This window comes from Budorcas taxicolor, chromosome 3, assembly GCF_023091745.1.
Source record: "Budorcas taxicolor isolate Tak-1 chromosome 3, Takin1.1, whole genome shotgun sequence".
Classification (NCBI taxonomy): Eukaryota; Metazoa; Chordata; class Mammalia; order Artiodactyla; family Bovidae; genus Budorcas; species Budorcas taxicolor.
Genome location: NC_068912.1, coordinates 50,923,511 through 50,947,768, shown reverse-complemented (window position 1 = coordinate 50,947,768; position 24,258 = coordinate 50,923,511). Strand labels below are relative to the sequence as shown.

The following is a 24,258-nucleotide window of genomic DNA, read 5'->3' as shown; positions in this document are numbered from 1 at the left end:
GGACTGCCAGGCACTACTTTCAACTCTGTCCTTGGCTGTGGATACTCTGTCCATTTTGACAAGACCAAACAGTACTTCAAATTGCATGGAAAAAAAAGTACTCTACAGAGAGACTTCCCTGGTGGCTCAGCAGGTAGAGAATCTGCCTGCAATGCAGGAGATGCAGGTTCAGTCCCTGGGTCGGGAAGATCCCCTGGAGGAGGAAATGGCAATGCACTCCAGTATACTTGCCTGGGAAATCCCACGGACAGAGGAGCCTTGTGGGCTACAGTCCATGGAGCCCCAAAGAGTCGAACATGACTGAGCACGCACCAGCACAGAGAGGAAACAAATATTCTTATTTTGGCCAGGCTTTCAGAGGAAATATAAGACGTGTTCATTAAAAAAATGGCCCTGCTAGTAATCAGTACAGGAAATTCAAAAGGCATTACCTTGAATAAATGATGTTTTTCATGTTTCTGGTTCTCTTCTTTACAGAAAATATAAATACTATGGAGTAACTATGTCATATTATGATAACTTTTTGCTACTCAGTATTCTGAGATGAATGAAATGTTCTATTTGATCAAATATCCTCGGCTCTGAGGCAGAAATATAACTGTTCCTAATTCCTACTTCAACATCACAGTACCAGGCAAGTAGTAGGTATTTCATATGCTTTTCAAGCCATGGAGCTGAATTGAGGTCCACTTGATAAAGAATCCAAATTTATCATATGATGATATAACTTATATGTAGAATCTAAAATATGACACAAATAACTCATCTACAAAACAGAAACAGTCACAGACATAGAGAACAGACTTGGAGAGAGAGGATGCGAAGGGAAGGATTGGGAGTTTGGGGTTAGCAGATGCAAACTATTATATATATAAAACGGATAAACAACAAGGTCCCAAGAGCATGGGGAACTATATTCAATATCCTGTGATAAACCATAATGAAAAAGAATAAGAAAAAGAAGGTATATATGTATAATTGAATTGCTTTGCTATATAGCAGAAACTAACATAATATTGTAAATCAACTATATTTCCATAAAATTAGTTTAAAAAACCCAACATAAAATTCAAAGATGAATAATCATGCATATCCAACTCCATGAAAGAAAGAATATTTGAAAACAAAGACAGCTAAGAGAACATTTGAGATGTGTGGTTAAAATATGTGTATTGACTTTTTAATTGATATTTAACTTTTTTCTGTAATTTTTTAATAGTAGAAGAAAAGAAATGATCAAGAATTCAGTTCTCGTTGAAATCCCTTTTAAAGGGGTGGTTATAAGACTTCCTTGGTGGAACAGTGGATAAGAACCCACCTGCCAATGCAGGGTACATGAGTTTGATTCCTGGTCCAGGAAGATTTTGCAAAGCTCATGTGCTGCAGCTACTGAGCCTGACCACCTAGAGCCTATGCCCCATGATTAGCGAAGCCACCACAGTGAGAAGCCCATGCACCACAATGAAGGGTAGCCCCCACCTGCTGCAGCTAGAGAAAACCCTCACTCAGCAATGAAGATCCCGGGCAACCAAATATAAAACAAATAAATAAAAGAAGAGGTAGTTATAGAAGCCAGAAACAAGCCACTGGAAGTAGGACTGGAGACAACGTCCAGAAAGAATTGAATATATTTTTTTCTGAGATACTTTAAGCATAACTTTTTAACATGAGCTCCAAAAAAGTAGTTATTACATAGCACTGCTGCTGCTAAGTCACTTCAGTCGTGTCCGACTCTGTGCGACCCCATAGACGGCAGCCCACCAGTCTCCCCCATCCCTGGGATTCTCCAGGCAAGGACACCGGAGTGGGTTGCCATTTCCCTCTCCAATGCATGAAAGTGAAAAGGGAAAGGGAAGTCGCTCAGTCGTGTCCGACTCCCAGCGACTCCCGTGGACTGCAGCCCACCAGGCCTCTCCTTCCATGGGGTTTTCCAGGCAAGATTACTGGAGTGGGGCGCCACTGCCACATTTCCATGCAAATCAATATATTTGTTGTTATAATGATTTTACAAAATCAAAAATTGGTTTAATTAGCATAAGAGATTTTTTTTTGAGGGGGTCACAAGGCTTCCCCAACCAAGGATTGAATCCATGCAGTAGAAGCATGGAGTTCTAACCACCAGATCACCTGGCAATTCCCTAGAAGACTTTATATATAGATACGTTTTTTTTTTTTTTTTTTTTGGCCTGCTCAACGCTAGCATGCAGAATGCTAATTCCCCAGCCAGGGATCAAACCCATGTTCTCTGCAGTGGATAGTCAGAGTCCTAACCTGTGGACTACCAGGGAATCCCTAGAACACTGTGTTTGTTTTCTTTTTTTTTTTTTAAGCTGACTGTAACAATCTCTCCTATTCTACATATGCTTCTAGAACCGTGCCACTCCCCCTGTAAGAGGTGAAGTCCATGCCTCTCCTCCAGGTGGGCCTTTGTGACTGCCTTGTCTCGTGGAGTACTATAGAAGTCACACTCTGCCATGCACTTCTCCCCTGTTCTCTTGGAACTCTCAGTCTAGGAGTCTGGTCATCATTCTGTGAAGAATTCACAGAGAGGCCCACATGGAGAGGAACCAAGCTCCTAGCCAACAGCAAGCCCAAACTATCAGCCTTGTGAATGGGCCATTTAGAATATGGGTCCTTCTGGCTCCAGCTGAGCCGCTTTAGTTGATGCCAAATGGAGCAGAGCTAAGCCATCTAAACTGAGTCCTACCCAAACTACAGATTCACAGCAAAACAAATGAATGACAGTATTATTTTAAGCTTCTATGTTTTGAGGTAGATTGTTACATGACAGTTGATAAATGGGATGATCAGAATTCATGATTAGAGATTACAGTGTGCCTATCATGATATTATTTTCATTTCATTTATCATTCAATTAACTTCATACCAAGCTCTGTTTCATGCTGGTGCTACAGCAGTGATTGCAACAGATAATGTTCCTCCCTTTCTTCAGGGAGTGTTTGTAGCATGGAGGACAGACAACTTAAAAATTAACAAATAAATTGACAATTGCTGGGTGGTAATAAATGCTTTGGAGGAAAAGCAGGCTATGAGGAATAGAGTGATGGAGAATTCTATATCAGATGGAGTGGCTAACGAAGGCCTTTCTGAAAGGAAGATGACTGAATAGAGATTTGAAAGAAGTAAGGCCGCACATCCCATGGATACCTGGGGGATGGGTGATAAAGACAGAGGGAACATTTAGTGCAAATGCTAAAACTCAAGAGGAGTGGCTTCAAGGCCATCTGGAACAGAATGAGGAAGGGATAGGAAGAGAGGAGATGAAGTTAGAAGAACATAGGGGCAGGAACAGACCATGCAGGGCTTCATAGGCCCTGGAAGGAACTCTGGGCACTGGAGGGTTTTGAGGACAGAAGCGACATATATTTTTGAAAGATCAGTCTGACTGTGTGGAGAATAGATTGTAGAAGTGCAAGGTTTGAAACAGAGAGACCTGTAAGTTAATGCAATGATCTGGGTAGCAGATGATGGTAGCTTAGATCAGGGCATGAGAGATAAGAGTGGTCAGATATTACATATACATATTAAAAGTGCAGCTACCATGGGAGTTCCTTGGGGGCCTAGTGGTTAGGGTTCAGGTCTTTCACTGCCATGGCCTGGGTTCAATCCCTGGTCTGGTAACCGAGATTCCACGAGCTGTATGGCACGGCCAAAGAAAAAAAACAAGTACATACACCCACCAGGATATGCACATGGAACTTGATTAGAAGACAGGCATCAGGTATGACTAGAAGGCTTTTGGTGTTATTGCTGTATAGCAAGTATATTTCACGTACTTGTCCTGCCCTCCATTGCTATTATACTAGAGTCGTTCTGTGTATTGACTCATCTAATAGCCATGATGCCTGAGTTAAATGCCATTCAAGACACTGTGCCTTTAAGCACAGACTCTCCAAGATGCTGACCCCACATAGAAATGCAGGGATGACTCAGAACATCATGACCATAACTTGGAAGTTGTCTGTAACAGATCTAATTACACCTTTTTTTTGCTTGCAACATTTCCTTGAAGAAGTTGACTCAGGAAACAGGGAGACTCTAGAAGCTGGTTTTATCGTCATGGGCTAAGGGGCGAATCAACCACAGTAATTTATGTTGTTTCTCCCAAAGAACTTGGTGGGCTTTCTTGTGTGTATCTTGGGTCCTCCCTACATTCCCAAAGTAACTGAAGAGGGAGACAGATATTATTGGTGTCATTTAACAAGTGCAATCTCAAAAAGATTTATGGAGTTTGTTATGAGTCATATATTTTAAGCCTTGAAGAACTGGTAAGATAAGACTATCTTATCTTGGATGATTCCAGGAAAGATGAAGACATACTTTTAACTCCCAGGTGAGTTCCTTACCACCTAACACAGGCCTAGCCAGCTGCTTCTTCCCTCTCATTTCAATTTTTTTGTTTTGCTTTTTTGGCCACACAGTAAGGTTTGCAGGACTTTAGTTCCCCAACCAGGGATCATACCTGTGCTTCCCATCTCAATAGTGGAAGCACATAGTCCTAACCACTGGACAGATAGGGATTTCCCCTTATTTCATATCCCCATGGATTTTGTGGCAATAATAGATTTTTAACTTGAGCATAATAGATGATTATTGCCCTGAAGACAGCACTGACCTTTAAAGTTTAGCAATCTCTAGACTTTCAAACTTTTTCTTAAGGACTTGCTATAAATTTAGTCTCCAGGAAAACTCCTAAATATTACTGAATCATTTAAGCTTCCTGACTTTCATATGTTAACTGACCATCTAATAAAATGGGTGGACTTCCCAGATTTGTCCTGAGACTGCCTTCTTTAGCTTCAAGGGCTTCTCTCCTGCTTCTAATACTATGGGTTTCATCTAGTCAACAAGCTATGTCTCTTAGTTCGGACTGATCGGAGTTTTGTTAAGTCTTCATTCTCTGGAAGTTTGTAAAACTTTAGTTTCATTTTGATGACTTAGAAGATGACAAGCAGTTCACTAGCTACAGTCTCACCTTAATTTATTTGTTGACCACATGGCTTGCAGGATCTTAGTTTCCTAACCAGGGACCAAACCCATGCTCCCTGCAGAAGAAGCGCAGAGTCCTGGCCACTGGACAGCCAGGGAATTCCATCTTTATTTTCAAACAAAGTTAGAATTAGTTACACTTTCAAACTAATTGTAGTTAGTCTAAGCCAACCAATGTTTCAGCTGCTGGTGGCTCAGACAGTAAAGAATCTTTAATTTATTTCTTTATTGAAAGATAATTGCTTTACAGAGTTTTGTTGTTTTCTGTCAAACCTTAACATGAATCAGCCATAGGTATACATATATCCCACTCTAGTATTCTTGCCTGGAGAATTCCAAAGACAGAGGAGCCTGGCAGGCTACAGTCTATGGGACTGCAAAAAGTCGGGCACAACTGAGAGACTAACACTTTCACACAAACAATGTTAACATCTTAGTCAAACAAAAATACATCATGGAATATACTCCAAAGTCAAATACACACATTAATGAACTTTTTATAGTACAAGGTCCTTCCTTTAGTACAGTTTTAAGACAGGCTCAGATTTGAAAAGTCCTTCTGTGTTCCACAGTGATTGGCTGTGGCATGCTTTTCTTCATCTGTAAAGTGAGGATAATGAACTATTGCTGGATCAGTTTTGAGATTAAAATGAGATAATGTAATATATACTCAGCATAGACTTTGGCACACAGTAAGTTCTCAGTAGATGTCTGTTATTTCTGATCCACGTGTAGAAATCCTGCCACCCCCTCTCTGTTCCCCACTCACTATCCCCCCTAACCAAGTCTGAGTCATTGAGATTAGTCTGGAAGAACAGCCCAACAGGGAGGAGTACAAACATTTCAAGTCAGATGATCTTCAGGGGTTGTGATGCTTCTAGAAAATACCTTCCCAAGACCCAGGCAAGAGGGGCCCTTGCCAGGCCCCTTACCCTAGGTCTGTACTTTATAAAACCTCACATCTCTCAAACACACAGAAAAGTAGATTTATTATGGAATGCACGGCCATGGCTGCCTCTGTCACTTGGGACTCGGCATTCAGCTCTTACCAGAAACTCTAAGCCTCTGCCCTGGCAATGAACACCTTCGGGCCCCAGGGAAATGCTGTTTCACATTTCTTGTGCTGTGTCCTCAACACAAAAGGCATCTGTGCCTGAATGTCATGAGGTTTTAGGTTGTGCTGCTGTTTGAAACAGATAACTGCTTTGGAGTGCAAAAGAATTTGAGTAATGGAAATTTTTTATTAGGAAAGTAAAAAAAAAAAAAATTAACAAATCCTTTCTTTGTGATAAAAGGAACACAAAAGATTCTAGAATAATGAAGTTTTATGACTGAGTAAAGCCAAGCCTCCAATTTCCTGCTTATCTTTATGTTCCAGTTTTAGGTTTAGAGGTATTCATACTGCTAAAAGTTAGATTTGATTTAAACAAGATATGAGATGCTGTGGAAGAGTCAAGTGAAACAGGGAAAGGTGCTCAAACAGAGAGCAAATCAGTCTTTGGCAAAACAAATAAAAATTTTTTTTGAATTTGTGCTATTTTTAAAATATTACTTGCTTTTAATAATATACAAGTGTTCAAACAGATCTAATTTTTTAAAACATAAACATTGTAGATACATTTTTTCTATGTTGAATGAAATTGCATGAGAGATATTAAACAAATTGACATTAGAATGAAATATAAGGAAATTAGAACAAGGAAATGGAAAAGTTTGCATGACTGTGAAGAAGTAAACTCAAGCACAAATAAACCTAAAACTAATTTCTATAGAGATTATTTTCTGACCCTGAAAGGTCAGTGTGGATAGTCTGATGGAAAAGACATTTGAACAAATCAAGCAACATGCTACTATTTTGTTTTCCTTTATCATACCCCATCATTGAAATACTGTAAGAAGAATAATAAAACCTGGGTAATTGTGGATACTATTCCGAGACAAAGAAATCTGGGGAAAAAAATGCAGTGGTTTATATGATGATATAAAAATATCTGGTAATAGTTTCTGTTGTATTCTATTGAAAGTAATAATTGATCATATATTACACCATTTGTTTGATTGTGATATGGGAAATATCAAGGTTCATATCCAAGTCTAAGTATTGCTTTATGAACTTTATTTAAAATTCATTTCTCTTGCTTCAGCACAACAAAATTTCTCCTAACTGAAATTAATAAAAATTATTTAAGAACCACAATGACTCAAGAAAATTCGTTCAATTTGGCCTTACTATCTGTAGATCACAAATGATGTGCTATCTTGGTGATAGCAACACAGAAATTTTGTTGAAATGAAGAGATAAAAAAGGAAGTTTTATGGAATAAATTTATCATAATTTACGAATTTTTTATGTCTTTATCTTATTAGTCTTTCAATAGATAAGTAACCTACCAGCAGAACACCCAGACATACTCAATCATAACTAAATTTCATTGTCCTTGATGTTTTCCAGACTTTCAGTCCCACAAAATCATGGCTTTACACATTTTCCTTTTAAGAAATAAAGTGTATTCTTTCATTGAAGACTAATTATTTTTTCCTACACAAAAGGACAGTTTTTAAAGTTTTCTAATATGTTGATATTAAAAAAAAAGGATCCAACCTTTTTTGTTTTTTTGCTACCCTTCAGTGTACAACCATAAAATCACATAAGGTAAAAACCAATTACAAATGGCAAAAAACATTTTGAGATAATTAGATGTTTTTTGATCATCAGTTCAGTTCAGTTCAGTTCAGTCGCTCAGTCGTGTCCGACTCTTTGCAACCCCATGAATCGCAGCACGCCAGGCCTCCCTGTCCATCACCAATTCCCCGAGTTCACTCAGACTCACATCCATCGAGTCAGTGATGCCATCCTGCCATCTCATCCTCTGTCGTCCCCTTCTCCTCCTGCCCCTAATCCCTCCCAGCATCAGAGTCTTTTCCAATGAGTCAACTCTTCTCATGAGGTGGCCAAAGTACTGGAGTTTCAGCTTTAGCATCATTCTTTCCAAAGAAATCCCAGGGCTGATCTCCTTTAGAATGGACTGATTGGATCTCCTTGCAGTCCATGGGACTCTCAAGAGTCTTCTCCAACACCACAGTTTAAAAGCATCAATTCTTTGGCATTACCAGAACTAAAAATTGCTGATTTATTTTCTATTTGTTTTAAATATTTGACATATTTGATAAAACTGAGTTTGTTTTCACTTCAAATAATAAGAGAAATATCTCCTATTTTAAGAGGAATCAATGTTTTATTTTTAATTATTTTTCCTTTGACCACATTGAGCTGCTTATGGGGTCTCAATTCCTCAACCAGGGATTTCCTAACCACTGATCTGGCAGGGAATTCCTAATGTCTCTCTCTCTCTCTCTTTTTTTTTTTTTTTTGGCTCCTCCAGGTCTTAGCTGCAGCAAGCAGGATTTTCAATCCCCGTTGTTGCAGTTGAGATTTTTTATTAATAGTTTCAGCATGGAGAAGGCAATGGCATCCCACTCCAGTACTCTTGCCTGGAAAATCCCAAGGATGGAGGAGTCTGGTGGGCTATAGTCCATGGGGTCGCTAAAAGTCGAACATGACTGAGTGACTTCACTTTCACTTTTCACTTTCATGCACTGGAGAAGGAAATGGCAACCCATTCCAGTGTTCTTGCCTGGAGATTCCCAGAGATGGGGGAGCCTGGTGGGCTGTCGTCTATGGGGTCACACAGAGTTGGACACGACTGATGCGACTTAGCAGCAGCAGCAGCAGCATGAGGAGTTTTTAGTTGAGGCATGTAGGATCTAATTCTTTGACCAGGGGTTGAATCCGGGCCCCCTGCATTGGGGACAGTCTTAGCCACTGGACCACCAGGAAAGTCCTCACCATGTTTTATTTTTCATTCTGAAATAATTTCAAAATCACAAATTGGTTGTAAGAACAGTAGTACAAAAAATTTCCATATATCCTTATTCCAGGTTCCCTATTGTTAACATTTTAATACATTTGCTTTTTCATTTTCCTTCTCTTTACATGTATATGTGTACACACGCAAATGTAATTATTTTTTGTAATTTTTTGAGAGTAAAATTGTGTAATAATGCCTATTTTGAACTCCAAAATAGTTCAAAGTATATTTCCTGAAAAACAAGAACATTCTCATACATAACCATAGTGTGGTTATCAGAATGAAATTGACATTGATCTATTACCACCATCTAATCCACAGATTTCATTCAAATTTCACTGAGTATTCTGAGAATATTCTTCGTAGAAAAGCAAAAGAAAAAAAAAGCCCTTCCTTTTTCTTTTTTTTGCTTTATTGTCCAAGATGAAGCCTAGAATCGCACATTGCATGTTGTTGTCTGTTTCAATCCGGAATAGCTCTTTAGTTTTTCCTTAACGGTCATGATTTTGTCATTTTTGAAGGATACATACCAGTTACTTTGTAGAATGTCTCTCAATTTGGGTTTGTTTGCAGTTTCATCAAGTATCAGACAGATTAGACTAAGTGCTAGAGAAGCAAAGGAATTTAACAGCAGGGCCTACTACCCTCAGGGAGTTTACAGTCTAGGGTAGGCTAGGCAGGTACAAAGGTGCTGTGGGAGGCCCCTAACCCAGGCCTGGAGCACTGAGGCAAAGCTTCGTGAGGGGCATACGCTCTGGACTCGGAAGCGTAGTCAAGGAGCAGGCAAAAGTGCTCTACAGCAAATTCATTCTACTTAATTAAATTTGTTTTTCTTGCTTACAAAAGTAATACAGGTTTGTTATGAAACAACTTGCTAGCATTGGAAAGTGAATGCCGTTAATAATCTTCCATGCTAGTGCTCACAGTCGCTCCCTGTCGGATTACCAGTCTGGAGCTGTGGGACGCTGCGGCTCTGAGGATTCGTCGGGGGAAGGTGAAGGTCAGCTCCGGTCTTCCCACCAGCAGGGGGAGGCACACTGCACTCCGGCCGACCGGCTGGTCTCTCTTCCACACGTCGCTGGCGTGATCGTCGGCGCTACATACTGCGCCTGCGCGCGCGCCGCGGCCTTTTTCCCCCCCGGAGCCGTGCTGGTTCTGCAGCTCTGTGGCAAGCCGCGGAGTTGGGGTTCTGTTCCTCAGCATGGTGAGTGGGTATCCCGCTGCTGGGGCTACAGATGCATGGGGCCTCCCTCTCCTTGTCCTAAAGCCCGCCTAGAGTCTGTTTAGCGCGGCGCAGGAGTCGGATGGCGTTAGATTGCCGGCTCCGCTGTGGTCGGGCTGCAGCTCCCAGCGTGGCCTTAATGGCTGCCACGGCGCTCAAGCTTAGTTGGGGGAGGGGTTGAAGAAGATGGGAGCTGGGACAGGGGATTGAGGAGGAGGTGAGTATGGTAGACAAACGGTGTGGATAGTGTATAGTTCTGGCTTGGCAGAGGGGAGCTCCGGCAGGCGGCCCGGAAGGGAAGATTGCATGGAGTCGGTCTCAGACTACTGGACTGAGTGGAGACGGGCTGTGGCTTCTCGGACCCAGCTCCGCTCATGACTGGTGGCTTTTCCGAGGGAGCGTCGGGGTCGGCAAGTTGTTTCGAAAACCTGTGTTACTGGGCCGAAGAAGTGGCTTTTAACCCAAAACCGTCAGTAGAGCCTGGAGGCTGTGGTGTCTTTGGGCCCCGAAAGCAAGCCCATTTACTTTGATGTGCCTCTCCTGCCTTTTTCTCTAAATTGTCGCTGGTACCAGATTTTAGTGGGTTTTCGGGTGGTGTGGTGCTGTAGTTTGTGGGGGACTGTTGTTTTAATCGGAAGTAATTTCTGAATATGTGCTTGGCCAGTTGTGTTTCGTGACAAGAAATTTAGGCTTTTGAAAAAAGTTCGTGGAAAGGGAAAATATTAGGTTCACGAAATGGGACAGCATTAAGAACAGACTGACGTTTGCAAAATAGTTGTCTTAAGCAAAAGTTGGGCACAAGGATTGTTGGTCCAAGAGGGAATGAAAGTGGAGAGTGTTTAAAACTTTAATAGTGTTCGTTTTATATTTGGTTACTATAATAAATTGGCCTGCATTTCGTATGTTTGTTTTTTCATTCCTGTTTTGGCGCTGATGCATTTTTATTTTGTTTTATAGAACTGTCAATCTTGATAGATGGGAAATAGAAGAAAAATGATTTGATTTCTCAGATTTGAGAAAGTGATGGTTTTCTGGATTCACTTTTGAAGTTTAGGTTGTTACTCTGTTACAAAGTTAAGTTGTTACTTTGTTACAAAGTTAAATGTCAAAGGTATCAAGCTAAAACGTTTATCAAAGTTTTAATAACTTATTCTTTTATCTTAAAGGGGTTTGTTAAAGTTGTCAAGAACAAGGCCTACTTCAAGAGATACCAAGTGAAATTCAGAAGAAGGCGAGGTATGGTCAGGTTTTCATATTCTCAGTAGGAAAAGGTTCTGCTTTGTAGCAGAGTGGACTTTTTTAATTTATTTTTTTCTTTCAGAGGGCAAAACTGACTACTATGCTCGGAAACGATTGGTAATCCAAGATAAAAATAAGTACAACACACCTAAATACAGAATGATAGTTCGTGTAACGAACAGAGATATCATTTGTCAGGTAAGTTGTATTTTAGACTTAAGTAATAGTTGGTAACCTCCACCCCACTTCTTCCCTCACTGTGCTAGAGACATACCTGGGAAGCAGAACAAATGTATGGATTAGGTCTGTCTAGTTTGGTGCCTGGCACTCCAAAAAACGTTCATTGAGTAGTTTTAGTAGGTCTGAAGGTGGAGCCTGGAAAATTGGTAGTGTTAAAAAAAATACTCAGAAGATTTTAATCCATTCACTTTAGGGGGGTGGATTAAAGAAAATTATGGTTCTATGCTGTTTTGTGGGGGATGGGAGGATAAATTTAAGACCTAGTAGAAGGTTCTTGCCCATTGTAATTCCAGTAGGATAATAGAATTTGTTGTGGACTAAGTCAATCCACTGCTTTGAAGAGGTAGGTGGGTGTGAATATTAAACTCTTAAGAGTGTTCTTATTCCTGTATATTGTTTGAAGTAGTTTTAGTAAATATGTATGAAGGTGTCTCCCGTGCAAAAGATTTTCAGAAAGCAGCAGTTTGCTCAGCCATGTCCAACTCTTTGCGACCCAGTGGACTGCAGCACACTGGGCTTCCCTGTCCATTACCAGCTGTGTAATTTGCGACATGTATTGTGGCATTTGACTCAAACCTACCTGCTGTAGTTGAGGGAGCCAAATCTGTAGTTGAAACAGTGAGTGGGTTTAATTAACAAAGACAAGTCTTAAGTGATGCAGGTGTGTATCTAGCTTTTCGTTAAGTCCTTTGACAAAGATACTTGGGACAAGTAATCAGTGAAAACAGATTACTAACCTCACTTTTCTTTTATTGTAGATTGCTTATGCCCGTATAGAAGGAGATATGATAGTTTGTGCAGCTTATGCTCACGAACTCCCAAAATATGGTGTGAAGGTTGGCCTGACAAATTATGCTGCCGCATATTGTACTGGCCTGCTGCTGGCCCGCAGGGTATGTACAAGATTATTTCAATTGGCATATTTTGGAATTAGCTCACTGGAGTTGTCTGTAACATAGATGGTTCATACATGGATCAGATACCTTCAACCATGGGGACAGAGGAGTGCCCTTGTTGCCCTGTGGTTTACAAGGGCACCACTGCAGAAGATAATTTTATAAATGCATTGTTTCTAACAGATACACTTTCTAATCTGGGGAAGCCTTTTTTTCCTCTCCAGTTTTCCTTCCTGTTTGTTGGGTGTATCTAGGCCAGTAGAATTTTCTGCAGTGATGGATATCTGTAATCTATGCTGTCTGATGTGGTAACCACTAGCCACATATATTGAGTGCTTGAGATGTTTTTAGTAACAACTCGTAACTGAGTTTTTAACTTAAATATGAATAACCGGCTGTGGCTGGTTGGTGGCTACTTGTTGGACAGATCTACTCAGAAATGTAGATCTTGTGAGCATCAGCGTACGTTAAAAATGCAGACTGTTCTCCACACCTTCAGAAATTATGTTTTGATAGGATGTCCACGTGATTTATATACATGCTAAGTTTTGAGAGGCAGTGCCTTAAGCTTTTGGGGTGAGAGTAGGCATTGGTGGGGGTATTCAGTTTTGTTTTAATAATCTTTGCCTCTGGGTGGCAGCATTTCGTATAATACAGAAAGGAAATGAAAGTGTAATTTTTGCCTTGTTTTTGTTTTCTTGGTTACTGACCTTGTTTTGCATTGGAGTTGTTAAGCATGTGTTATTGTTGGGGACGCACATCTTCACCGGTTATAAACATGTTTGGTTGCGGAACACCGTCTTTTATATGAGAGCATTTTAGTGCAAAGGCACTACTTGTGAAACCATAGCCACCTGACGTGTACTAGCAGAGTAGTGGCTTAATTAACATAATGTAGTGCCTTGGTAGAGATAAAAAGATGTTCTTTTAAGTACTGTGTCCTAATCGATTGCTACAAAAATCAAGTATGGACAGTGTAGCCGATTCAGAAACTATTAAACAGTTATACTTGTGAGTAAAATTGGATGTCTGAAATGTCTTCAAAAGTAGGTTGGGATAAAGAGAAAAGTGAATTGGAAAGAATTTGTTTGTTTGGCTATTAAAGTTGTGAATTTTGAGATATGTTAGAGTTGTTTGAATATATTCTGATAAGCATTTAGACTGGCTTCTTTGTTAATAGCTTCTTAATAGGTTTGGTATGGACAAAATTTATGAAGGCCAAGTCGAGGTGACTGGTGATGAATACAATGTGGAAAGCATTGATGGTCAACCTGGTGCCTTCACCTGTTACTTGGATGCAGGACTTGCCAGAACTACTACCGGGAATAAAGTTTTTGGGGCCCTAAAGGGAGCTGTCGATGGAGGCTTGTCTATCCCGCACAGGTAATAGTATTCAAGACCACGTTTCCTGGACTCCAAAACTGCACTATTTCTAAGCAGTTGGGCTTTGGAGAAAACTGAACCAGTGAAAGTAATAGTAGTATCATTGTGTACTTGCCATGTGCTGGGTACTGTGTAAAAGGAACTTGGCGGGGTAGGAAGGGATTGTAACATGGATTATAAGTGAAGAGACTGGGCTTCAGAGGTAAAATGAATTGTCCAAGGTTTTAGAGCCGGTAAGTAGAGAAGCCAGTGTTGAAACCACTACCTTTTGTGTGTGGCTAAGTTTTGGTTGAAGTAAAGTGAAAGTCGCTCAGGCATGTCTGACTCTCTGCCACACCATGGACTATACAGTCCATGGAATTCTCCAGGCCAGAATACTGGAGTGGGTAGCCCTTCCTTTCTCCCAGGAATCTTGCCAACCCAGGGATCGAACCCAGGTCTCCTGCATTGCAGGGGGATTCTTTACGAGCTGGGCCACAAGGTAAATTTTGGTTAGAAATGAGCAACTCTATTCCACCAATGCTTCCCCTCCCCCTCACTTGCCTGTTTTGGCAGGGGAGTGGTAAACAGTAAAATATAACCTAACTGGCACTTATTTCTATAATGTAGGGGGTTTGCGGGGAGAGGGTTGTGTCTTGCCAGTTCTCTTGCAAGGCACCTGTTAAATGTAATCTGGAACAAATCACTTTTAGCATGTACCCTGAGGCACCACTAAGTAATTGTAGGTTTTCAGGAAAGTAGTTTTGAGATGTGTCTATGAAATATGGAGAACTAACTTTATAGTGGCCTTGGTTCATTTAATAGTTTTTAAATGTGCTTGTGGCATGATTTTCTGTCCAGGAATTCACAAATTAGCTGCTGAATGATGATATCCCACTAACTGAGCAGTCTGTAGTTGGTCCTTTGGTTGCATATGATGCAATTAATTGTTTCAAGACGGGACTGATGGCAGCTACTGAAATGATTTCCTGGTAGTAAACTGATTTCAACCAGTATATACTAAAATATGGAAAACTTTATTTCAGTACCAAACGGTTCCCTGGTTATGATTCAGAAAGCAAAGAATTCAGTGCTGAGGTACACCGAAAGCACATCATGGGGCAAAACGTGGCAGATTACATGCGTTACCTGATTGAAGAAGATGAAGATGCTTACAAGAAACAGTTCTCTCAGTACATAAAGAACAACGTAACTCCAGACATGGTAAAAAATTTTTAAATGCCTGTATTGGTAAATTTATAGAACCGAGTTTTCTATCTGTTTTGGGTAGGTACATTAATACAGTTTTATCTCAGGTTAATAGTTAAATAAGGGCATGTTTGTAGGTATAGACCTTGAAAAGTAGTTTTTGGCTTAAAATGAAATTGGAATATTGGGCCCAGGACAAGTTAAAAAGTCAGAAAAGATATTAGAAGGAGCTAGGCTTGTCAGCATGCTTTTAGGAATCTTTTGGATGCTTAAAGATGGCAAGCTTCAAGCATCCAAATCTAAAGCATTTGGTGGCTCTTATGCATTTGGCTGTTCTATAGTTAAAAAATTCATTTATGTGGTTCTACTCTGATATGAGGTGCTATTTACTAAACTTCCCTGTTTTTGAGATAATAGGGGAAAGGTTCATTCTTCATTATAGCCAGTAAGTGCCATGTTGGTTTTCTGTCTCAGGCATGCACATAAAAGGAGAGGGGCAGGTCTATCACTAGTTGTGTGCGATGTTGCAGAAGTGAAAGGGCCCGTGTTTTCTCAAGTTTAATGTTGTGAAGTTTATCACACCTAAAGTTGAGTCTCAGGGTTATCTCTTAACACATTGGAGTAATTGAAGATGATCGTGCTAGTTTTGATAATGAGGGCATAGAACACCAAAATCACAGATTATAAAACCTACAAATATAGAATTTTATGTAAATTGATGGTTTATATGTCAAGTAATTGTTATTAGGTTCTTTCTGTTGGTGCATAGTTTGTATTTTGGTATACCTATGTCTAAAAATTATATTTAAAATAGAATTATAATTGGGTGGTAGATTACTTAATGTCATTTGTATGCTTAGTAAACAGTCTTTTAAGACTGAATAAACACTATAGTTCTGAGTTTCTGAGCTAGGAAATGGGTAGTTTTATATTAGTCATGTAGATGCATGTTAATTTTCACATGAATATATTTCTTTATGTTACTATTGACATCACCCTAGTATTAAAAATACCTTTTAGTTTTGACTGATTCTGCTTTGCCTGTAAAACTTCCTAAGCTACAACATGTGTTTTCAGATGTCTGCTTCCTGATACTTTGTTAATGCATGGTATGCTTCAGCCAGACCATTCTTTGGCTGATCCTTTCACAGTAAGCGCATTCATTCTATCTGTAGAGGCCTCTGCTTATGTGTGCCTCCTGAAATCTTCTGCACACATCTGGTATGTCTCCAACAGGAAGTGGTCCTTTTATAAACTAAATTCATGGTGTTGTCTACATACATGGTTGTATTTCCTATGGAATTGACCTTGTGGAAGAAGTGAACTGGGTTGGTTAGGTTTGTTAAATGGCTGCATTTGAAGTCATTAAATTTGTTAAATACAGTAGAGAGCTGTAATAGCTAAGAGAAGTAGAGAAACTTTAAAAGGGATTTAGGTATTTGAGGTCTCAAGTGCTGTTTTAAGTTTTTGCATTATTTTCCTTGGCTAATGAGCTTTATACAAATACATGTAGTAATTGCATTTTATCCACGTTGAACCTGTAGAGATCTGGATTAAGTTGACTCATTCTTACGAAGGTAATTGTTACTGCTTTTCAGGCATTTTCCTTTCTTCATGACTTGGTCTTCCATGTGTTTGGTAGTCATTTGCTTGGGTTAGGGAGTATTGAAACAATTCAGAGAGTTGCAACATTGTTTTTTGTTAAATTTTAGAACAAAATTCTCAGTAATGTTTCTAATAGCCTTTCAGGATTTTCTACGGAAATTCAGACCTCTTTCTGATTCCCCTAAGGCCTGGTACTGCCAGATATGGTGATTTGTGGTAATAGATCAGGAGGTTCTTGGTATGGGATCCTGGGAATAACTTTTGTAAAGACCTATCAGAAATCAGTGGAAAATAGAAATAATGGGGAATGTGGGAGGACAGAGATGTATTTGGCATTTGTTTGTTGGCCCACATATTCCTCATTGTAACCTCTTAAATGCTGGCCTGTATCCGTACTTGAATGAAAGAATTTAGGTCAGATGGTTTTAAGTGAGCGTAGTATGTGTTTCTATAGAAACAATTTATTCTGAACTTGACTCAAGAAGTATAGCTGAACAGTTCAGAAATTTTTGTGAATTTTTTTTCTTTTTTTTTGAGGAAGATTAAGTTACGTTTTGTGAATAGTGTCAGTTCATATTGCCTGTGGTAAAAACTGGGACTTCGGAAAATGTGGTTTTCATACAGATAGCCACATGGACTTAGTGTAACTCCTTTTGAGAATCTGTCTTAGAAGGACAAAATAGAGCAAGCAGTAAAATACAGTGTGTCACATTATCGTTTAGGGCACATGAAATGAAACCAAGTACTGTTTGCTTTGCTTTGTTTCAGATGGAGGAGATGTATAAGAAAGCTCATGCTGCAATACGAGAGAATCCAGTGTATGAGAAGAAGCCTAAGAAAGAAGTTAAAAAGAAGAGGTGTGTATCTTTTTTCTTTTGGAAAGAAAGGTTGGGAGGGGTTCTTGCCTTGTTGCATCTCACTCAGACTCTGAAATTGTGCAAACTCGATCACTAGCTCTGCATGATGTTGCAGAGGTGAGGGGAACCAGGTTTGCTAAAGTGATTGTGGTGATAGAAATGTATTAGCCTCGGATGCTACCGAGGTGGCTCATTCTATCCCAGTACATTGTAACTACTGCTGCTTTTTTGGCTGTGCTGCATGGCACATGGGATTTTAATAATGAGTCTAAGCATTATACTTAAATCTTCACTTGATTTTTGGTCCTGTGATATAATAGGGCAATATCACAGAAATTGGAATTTGGGAAAGTTAGACTAAGATCATAAATGAGTACATGTGTTGAGAATTGGATTATTTGACTTTTAAAGTCTGTCTTTTTCAAAGCTAAATATTCTCTATGCTCTTTAGTTATGGTTTTTAAAAGTTACATCCCTTTCTTTTCTTTTTGTTTCCTAGGTGGAACCGTCCCAAAATGTCACTTGCCCAGAAGAAAGATCGGGTAGCTCAGAAGAAGGCAAGCTTCCTTAGAGCTCAGGAACGAGCTGCTGAGAGTTAAACCAAACCACAATTTTCTATCAAGATTTTTCAGATAATACAATAATAAACTTATTGAACAAGCAGCTGTTTGTGTTAAGCTCTTGTTAATGGAATTTTGGAAAGCACCTGACATAGCCAGTATTTTCCTTCCAGAAACAAGTATAGCTTTTCCCAGAGCTTACATATTGCCTAAAGGTTCATATCTGCTTCTTGGGCATCAGTTCCTCCTGACAGGAGTTAATTCAAGTCTGGTAAGCAACAGACAACCTTCCACTAGAAGTATTTCTTCAATTCATTTATTGTAACCACATGATAAGTGGGAAGAAAAAGTACCTTCAAAGTTTACAATTTTAAAGTAAGAAAAACTGATACTAATTCCCAGCTTTAATTTTTCAGAGGAAACTGTCCCATGAAGGTCATATAATTTTAACATGTTCATTTTAACCAGGTGAAGCTTTGAGCAGAAAATACTGGGTCTTTCTCACATGAGCTGTTTCATTTTATAGAGTTGAAAGGCACATGCCAGATGTGAATAAACAAGAGAGGAGCACATATCAACCCCTGTATGTCAAATTTACATGACAAAGCATTAGGTGGGTAAATTTACATGCCTCTTAAGAAACAGCCCTTTGGCCAATAGGGAATAATGTTTGAAAACAGTTATTAATAGGAAGTTGTATGATTTCAGAGTCCCACTCTGAATAGCTCAAATTCAAGATATGTGGAACTGTTGGGTCTGTGGCCTAAAGATGTGCCTTTTGAAGGACCAGTGGCTGGTTACTAAGATACAGATGCTTTAAACCTAGGAGGATGAAAGCTCATCCATATTCAGCCTCGGAAAATTTGGCAGTTCCATACTGCCAGAAAGAATCTTCCTGATGGGTTTCAAGTGGGGAAGGGCCACTCAACATTCTGAAGCCATGTAAAATTTCATACATAAATGGATTTTAGTGTATAATATAAGAAACCATGCTATTAACCCAACACCTGTTTATAAAGGAGTAATTTTAATTTACCTGCTTTGCAGTCTAAATTCCTGTTAATGTGCAAACTTTACCATGCTAAGACATTAGTAAATTTATAAATTTTCTTTTTTAAATAGCAGCTTCAATGCAGACACAATTTCCAGCACTGATATTTGGCTAACAAATCTACAAAGTACTCTTCACTGTTGATGTTTATGGAATGAGGCTTTTCACAGCATTATTTTTTAAGTCATTAGTCAAAATAGTTACACGGTAGATGTACTAGGAAGTTTACCAAGAGTTTCTAAAAGGACAGGAATAAATTTTTGGACCTTTTGATCCTGTAACTCCTGCCTTCAGCAATCAACATGTATTTTAAGATGATGGCTTCCTTAGGACCAGGGGAAAGGAGTTTGTTAACGCAAGGGTTTGAATCAAGCCATGTAGAAAAAATGATGAATAGTTTTCTTTTGAAGTGCTAAGTTTCTTAAAATGGTCACAATGTCCAAATGAACTAAGAGTCATTTGTGTAGGAAATCTTCTTCCACAGTAATGTTTTTAGGTTATTTAGTATCAAAGAATGTTCCATTTCCATTTGATTTGCTGTGACTTTGAGAGCAATACAAGAATACAGCTGCTTTTCTAATTCCTCGCGAATTTCACTTGGAGCACCACGCAGTAGGTAGTCTTTGAGTAACTGACAGGCTTTTGCCAAGTTTGGTTGTATCACTTCTGAAGTACATTTCATTGTACTCTGGTCACAGCTAGTTCGACAATCCGTGCCATAGACACAGTCCAAATCAGACTCACAGTGACGATCCTTTATAAGTTCTTTCAGGTTTGTCTCTGGCACAATTTTTCTCATGTCCACCATTTTCAAGTCATATTTATCATTATATCCTAGGTTTTTGGCACTAGTATCACACATGAGGAAGTTTCCATATGGGCCATGGAAAACATCTTCCACAAATTCTAGAAGTCCTATGGCTATTTTAGCCTTTCTAGGCCATGATGGTGTGAACAACTGATCCATGCTTCTTCTGAACCCAGATGGTATAAAAAGTTCAATGACCCAGGGAAGGCTTATTCCATAAAGAGAGGTATATTCGACGCTTTCCATCACATAGAGATCACCACAGAATCCCATTAATTTTGGGGTATGTTCTTTATCTTGAAGTATCACCATGAGAAGAAATTCATTTAATTGAAGAAGTGCCCATGCTGACTTCGCTTCCCCCAAGGAAACCTGGCCATCTTTGTCTCCATCAGCTACTGTCAAGATGAGGTTAACCAGCTCAGAGAGGTTCCCTTGGTCACCCAGCTTTGCCTGTGGAGATAAGAACTTGGCTAATTACACAGAAGGTATGAAAAATGAGTATCCCATGTGTAACATACATACTAACTTCCTTTATGAGAATGATTACCCTGCTAAGTAATAACCTTCCTACTGGAATACCCATAGGAGATTTAATACATTCCCAGATATTTATTGAAGAAGGCAATGGCACCCCACTCCAGTACTCTTGCCTGGAAAATCCCATGGACGGAGGAGCCTGGTAGGCTGTAGTTCATGGGGTCGCTAAGAGTCGGGCATGACTGAGTGACTTCACTTTTGCTCTTCACTTTCATGCTTTGGAGAAGGAAATGGCAACCCACTCCAATGTTCTTGCCTAGAGAATCCCAGGGATGGGGGAGCCTGGTGGGCTGCCGTCTATGGGGTCGCACAGAGTCAGACATGACTGAAGCGACTTAGCAGCAGTAGCAGCAGCAGCAGATATTTATATTTGTCAAGTCAAAACTATGCTTTAGGTACTTGCAGTAAAACCCACTTTGCTAAGTATACTTATCTGTTAAGAAATGACCACCCTAACTCCCATAATCTCCTTAAACCCTGTAGATAGTTAACCAAACCATTAATTATTCTTTGCCTTATCCATACACTTGCAAAATTGCAGTGTAATTTGCCCATATCCAAAGTTGTAAAGGTCAACTACAAATTACTATCTCTTATTTTGTAATTGTTTTTACATTTCATTCAAGTTTATTGTTCCAATAGTAAAGGCTAAAAAGTGATTTCCCTATGAATGTTCCCTGGCACAAAACAGTCTAAAAGTATCAACTGTCCAAAGAAAAGAAAGATTTTGAGTGAAAATATGAGTGCGATGAAAATGAGAAAAATATTCTTTCCAGAAGTGTTAATTATTTTCATCTTTTAATATTTCTATTTAATTCTTTAAAAAAAACAGGTCTACTAATTTTATTTCACCTTTTTAAAAATGGTGTACTGGTTATAATGTGAAGCTATAGAGCAGCCCATCTACTTAATGAACTCTCCTTTCACATTGGGACGTTTTTAGCTATAATAAGTAATGTTAAAGTAAACACCCTCCTTTTTTTTTTCCTTTTCTTTGAATTATTTCCTCAAGATAGAGTCCTTGATATAGGTCAAAGAATAGCAACATTTTTATGGCTTACAATGAAATCCTGCCAGCTTCTAGAAGAGAACCACGTCATACCAGCAACATGTGAATGCGTATACTTACCTTAAAGAGACTGTAGACCATCTCTTTGAATTTCTGGACAGTAGTTCCCCTAGTTGGCTTATCAAATAGCACTATTTCTTTTCTTGGTTCCAATTCTGTACCAAAATCAAGATGAAGTGCTTGTTCCATTTGACACTTCACAACACCCGGTAGATTATCCCAAATCCCTAAATACATCTGGGAAAAGAATGACAAATTATGCTTTAGGCAGAGTAGAAGACCCTCATCTAATCTACATGATATTTTTAGTGTCCTCTTCCTCTGAAAAAAGGGGTTTTCCTGGTGGCTCAGCAGTAAAGAATTCACCTGCAATGCAAGACACTGCCTCCAATGCAGGAGACACGGGTTTGATCCCTGAGACAGGAAGATCCCCTGAAGAAAGAAATGCAATCCACTCCAGTATTCTTGCCAGGATAATCCCATGGACAGAGGAGCCTGGTGGGCCACAGTCCATGGGGCCACAAGATTCAGACACAACTTAGGGACTAAACCACCAATACCTCTTAAAAAAACAAATGAGCAACAAAACATTGACACTGAGCTGACTTTCTTTCTGAATTGCAAATCTGAAATCATACTTCAAAGCTTTTTTCTCTCAATTTTCCTAATTAAAAAATATTACATACCTAAATATATATATGTGTGTATTTTTACCATGATCAGTTTTATTGTTTTTCAGTTTTTAAATCATGCTAAAATATGAAAAATAGAACATTTGATCATCTTAACCATGTTTAACATCCAGTTCCGTGGTATTAGATTTCATGAACTTGTGCTATAATCACCATCATCTGTCTCCAGAACTCTTCATTTTCTAAAATTTAAACTATCTGTTAAACAATAACTCCGTTTGCCCCCTTCCTCAGCCCTGCCATCCACCAGTCTACTGTCTCTGATTTCAGCTACTCACTTTGAGTATCTTATGTAAGTGTCCTTTTCTAACAAGCTTATAATGTCCTCAAGGTTTACCAAATTGTAGCAAGTGTCAGAATTTCCATCTTTTTTAAGGCTGAATAATACTATATTGTAGGAATATCCCACATTTTGCATTTCCATTCATACATCAATGGACACTTGAGTTGCTTCCGTTTTAGCTATTGTGAATAATTATGAATATGGATCTACAAATATATCTTTGAGATCCTGATTTCAATTCTTTTACATATATACCCAGAAGTGGAATTGCTGAATCATAAGGTCACATTACTTCTAATGTTTTCAGGAACTGCCAACCTGTTTTCTTCAGTGGCTATACTATTTTAAATTCCCACCAATAGTGGGTTCTAGTTTTTTTTATATTATTGCCAACACCTGTTTTTTTTTAAAACAGTAGCCATTCTGATGGGTGTGACGTGGTATCTTTTCCTTTTTGGCCATTCCACGTGGCATGTGGGATCTTAGTTCCCCAACCAGGGATTGACCCAGGCCCCGGCAGGGACAGCATGGAGTCCTAACCACTAGACAGCCAGGGAATTTCCCTCAGTGTGGGTTTATTTGCATTTCCCTATAATCAGTGATGTTGAGCATCTTTCATGTACTCATTGGATATATGTATACCATTTTTTGAGAAATGTCTATTCAAATTCTTTGACTTTTTTTTTTTTTTTTTAATTTTGGCTGCTCTGGGTCTTCCTAGCAGCACGTGGGTGGGCTTTCTCCAGTTCTGGCACATGGCTCTCTAGCTGTGGTGCACGGGCTTATTTGCTCCGAGACCTGTGGGATCTTAGTTCCTTGAACGGGGATCAAAGCCACGTCCCCTGCATGAAGGAGGATTCTTAACCAATGGACCAGGGAAGTCCCTGCCGATTTTTAAATACAGCTGGGTTTCTAATTGTTGTGGAGTTTCAGGAGCCCTCTATATATTCTGGATATTAATCCCCTATCAGATATGTGATTTGCAAATACTTTCTCCCATTCTGTTTCTTTTTCACTCTACTGATATAGACCTTTGATGCACAAAGTTTAAAAATTCTTATGAAGTACAATTTGTTTATTTTTTTCTTTTGTTGCCTGTGGAAGAAATCACTGCCAAACCCAATGTCACAAAGCTTTTACCTAATGTTTTCATGTAAGAGTTTCATAGTTTTAATTCGTATCTTTCGATCTTTGATCTATTTTGACTTGAATTTTGTGTATGGTGTTAGGTAAGGGTCCAACTTCATTCTTTTGTATGTATATATCCAGATTTCCCAGTACTATTTGTTAAAAAAAGAGTTCTTTCCCTATTGAATGGTCTTAGCACGCTTGTCAAAAATTATATGACTGTATATGTGAGGGTTTATTCCTGGGCTATTATATTCCTTTAGTCTATATATCTGTCCTCATTGTTACTGTATAGAAATGCAACAGATTTTTGTGGGTTGACTTTGAATTCATTTATTAGCTCTAATAATCTTGTGAAATTTTTAGGGTTTTCTACAAATAAGATGATATCATCTATCAAGAGATAATTTTACTTACTTTTGAATTTATATGCCTTTTATCTCTTTAATTGATCTTGCCAAAATTTCCAGTACTATATTAAATAGAACTGGTGAAACTAGGCATCCTTGCCTTCTTCTTGATCTTAGGGGAAAAGTTTTCAGTCTTTCACCACCAAGCATGATGTTAGCTGTAGGTTTTTCACACAAGGGTTTTTACTGTGTTGAAGCAGTTGCCTTT

General features: G+C 39.1%; 2 protein-coding genes and 2 non-coding genes across 5 annotated transcripts in view; 3 read left to right on the top strand and 1 right to left on the bottom strand.

Moving 5' to 3' along the window:
* Positions 1-10,020: 10,020 nt before the first annotated feature.
* Positions 10,021-18,172, top strand: RPL5 (ribosomal protein L5). 2 transcript variants are annotated; one of them, XM_052636927.1, is made up of 8 exons: positions 10,021-10,083; positions 11,268-11,337; positions 11,423-11,538; positions 12,339-12,473; positions 13,657-13,859; positions 14,885-15,062; positions 17,421-17,509; positions 18,009-18,172. In XM_052636927.1, the coding sequence occupies exons 1-8, from the start codon at positions 10,081-10,083 to the stop codon at positions 18,106-18,108; spliced, it is 894 nt and encodes a 297-aa protein (XP_052492887.1). In that variant the 5' UTR covers positions 10,021-10,080; the 3' UTR covers positions 18,109-18,172. The 2 variants fall into 2 exon arrangements, with proteins under 2 accessions (XP_052492887.1, XP_052492888.1); XM_052636928.1 differs by lacking the exon at positions 10,021-10,083 and adding an exon at positions 11,113-11,155.
* LOC128045862 (small nucleolar RNA SNORD21) lies at positions 14,717-14,812 on the top strand. The gene has a single exon (XR_008199193.1). It is a non-coding gene; the product is annotated as a small nucleolar RNA SNORD21 (small nucleolar RNA).
* On the top strand, positions 17,588-17,720 carry LOC128045864 (small nucleolar RNA SNORA66). The gene has a single exon (XR_008199195.1). It is a non-coding gene; the product is annotated as a small nucleolar RNA SNORA66 (small nucleolar RNA).
* A 1,360-nt stretch (positions 18,173-19,532) lies between the features above and the next one.
* DIPK1A (divergent protein kinase domain 1A) overlaps positions 19,533-24,258 on the bottom strand; it is a 123,668-nt gene continuing 118,942 nt past the window's right edge. The window contains exons 4-5 of the mRNA XM_052637727.1: positions 21,598-21,774; positions 19,533-20,381 (exon numbers count right to left, since the gene is read on the bottom strand). Coding sequence (XP_052493687.1) covers positions 19,569-20,381; positions 21,598-21,774 — 990 coding nt within the window. The 3' untranslated portion in view covers positions 19,533-19,568. The remainder of the gene's footprint in view (positions 20,382-21,597; positions 21,775-24,258) is intronic.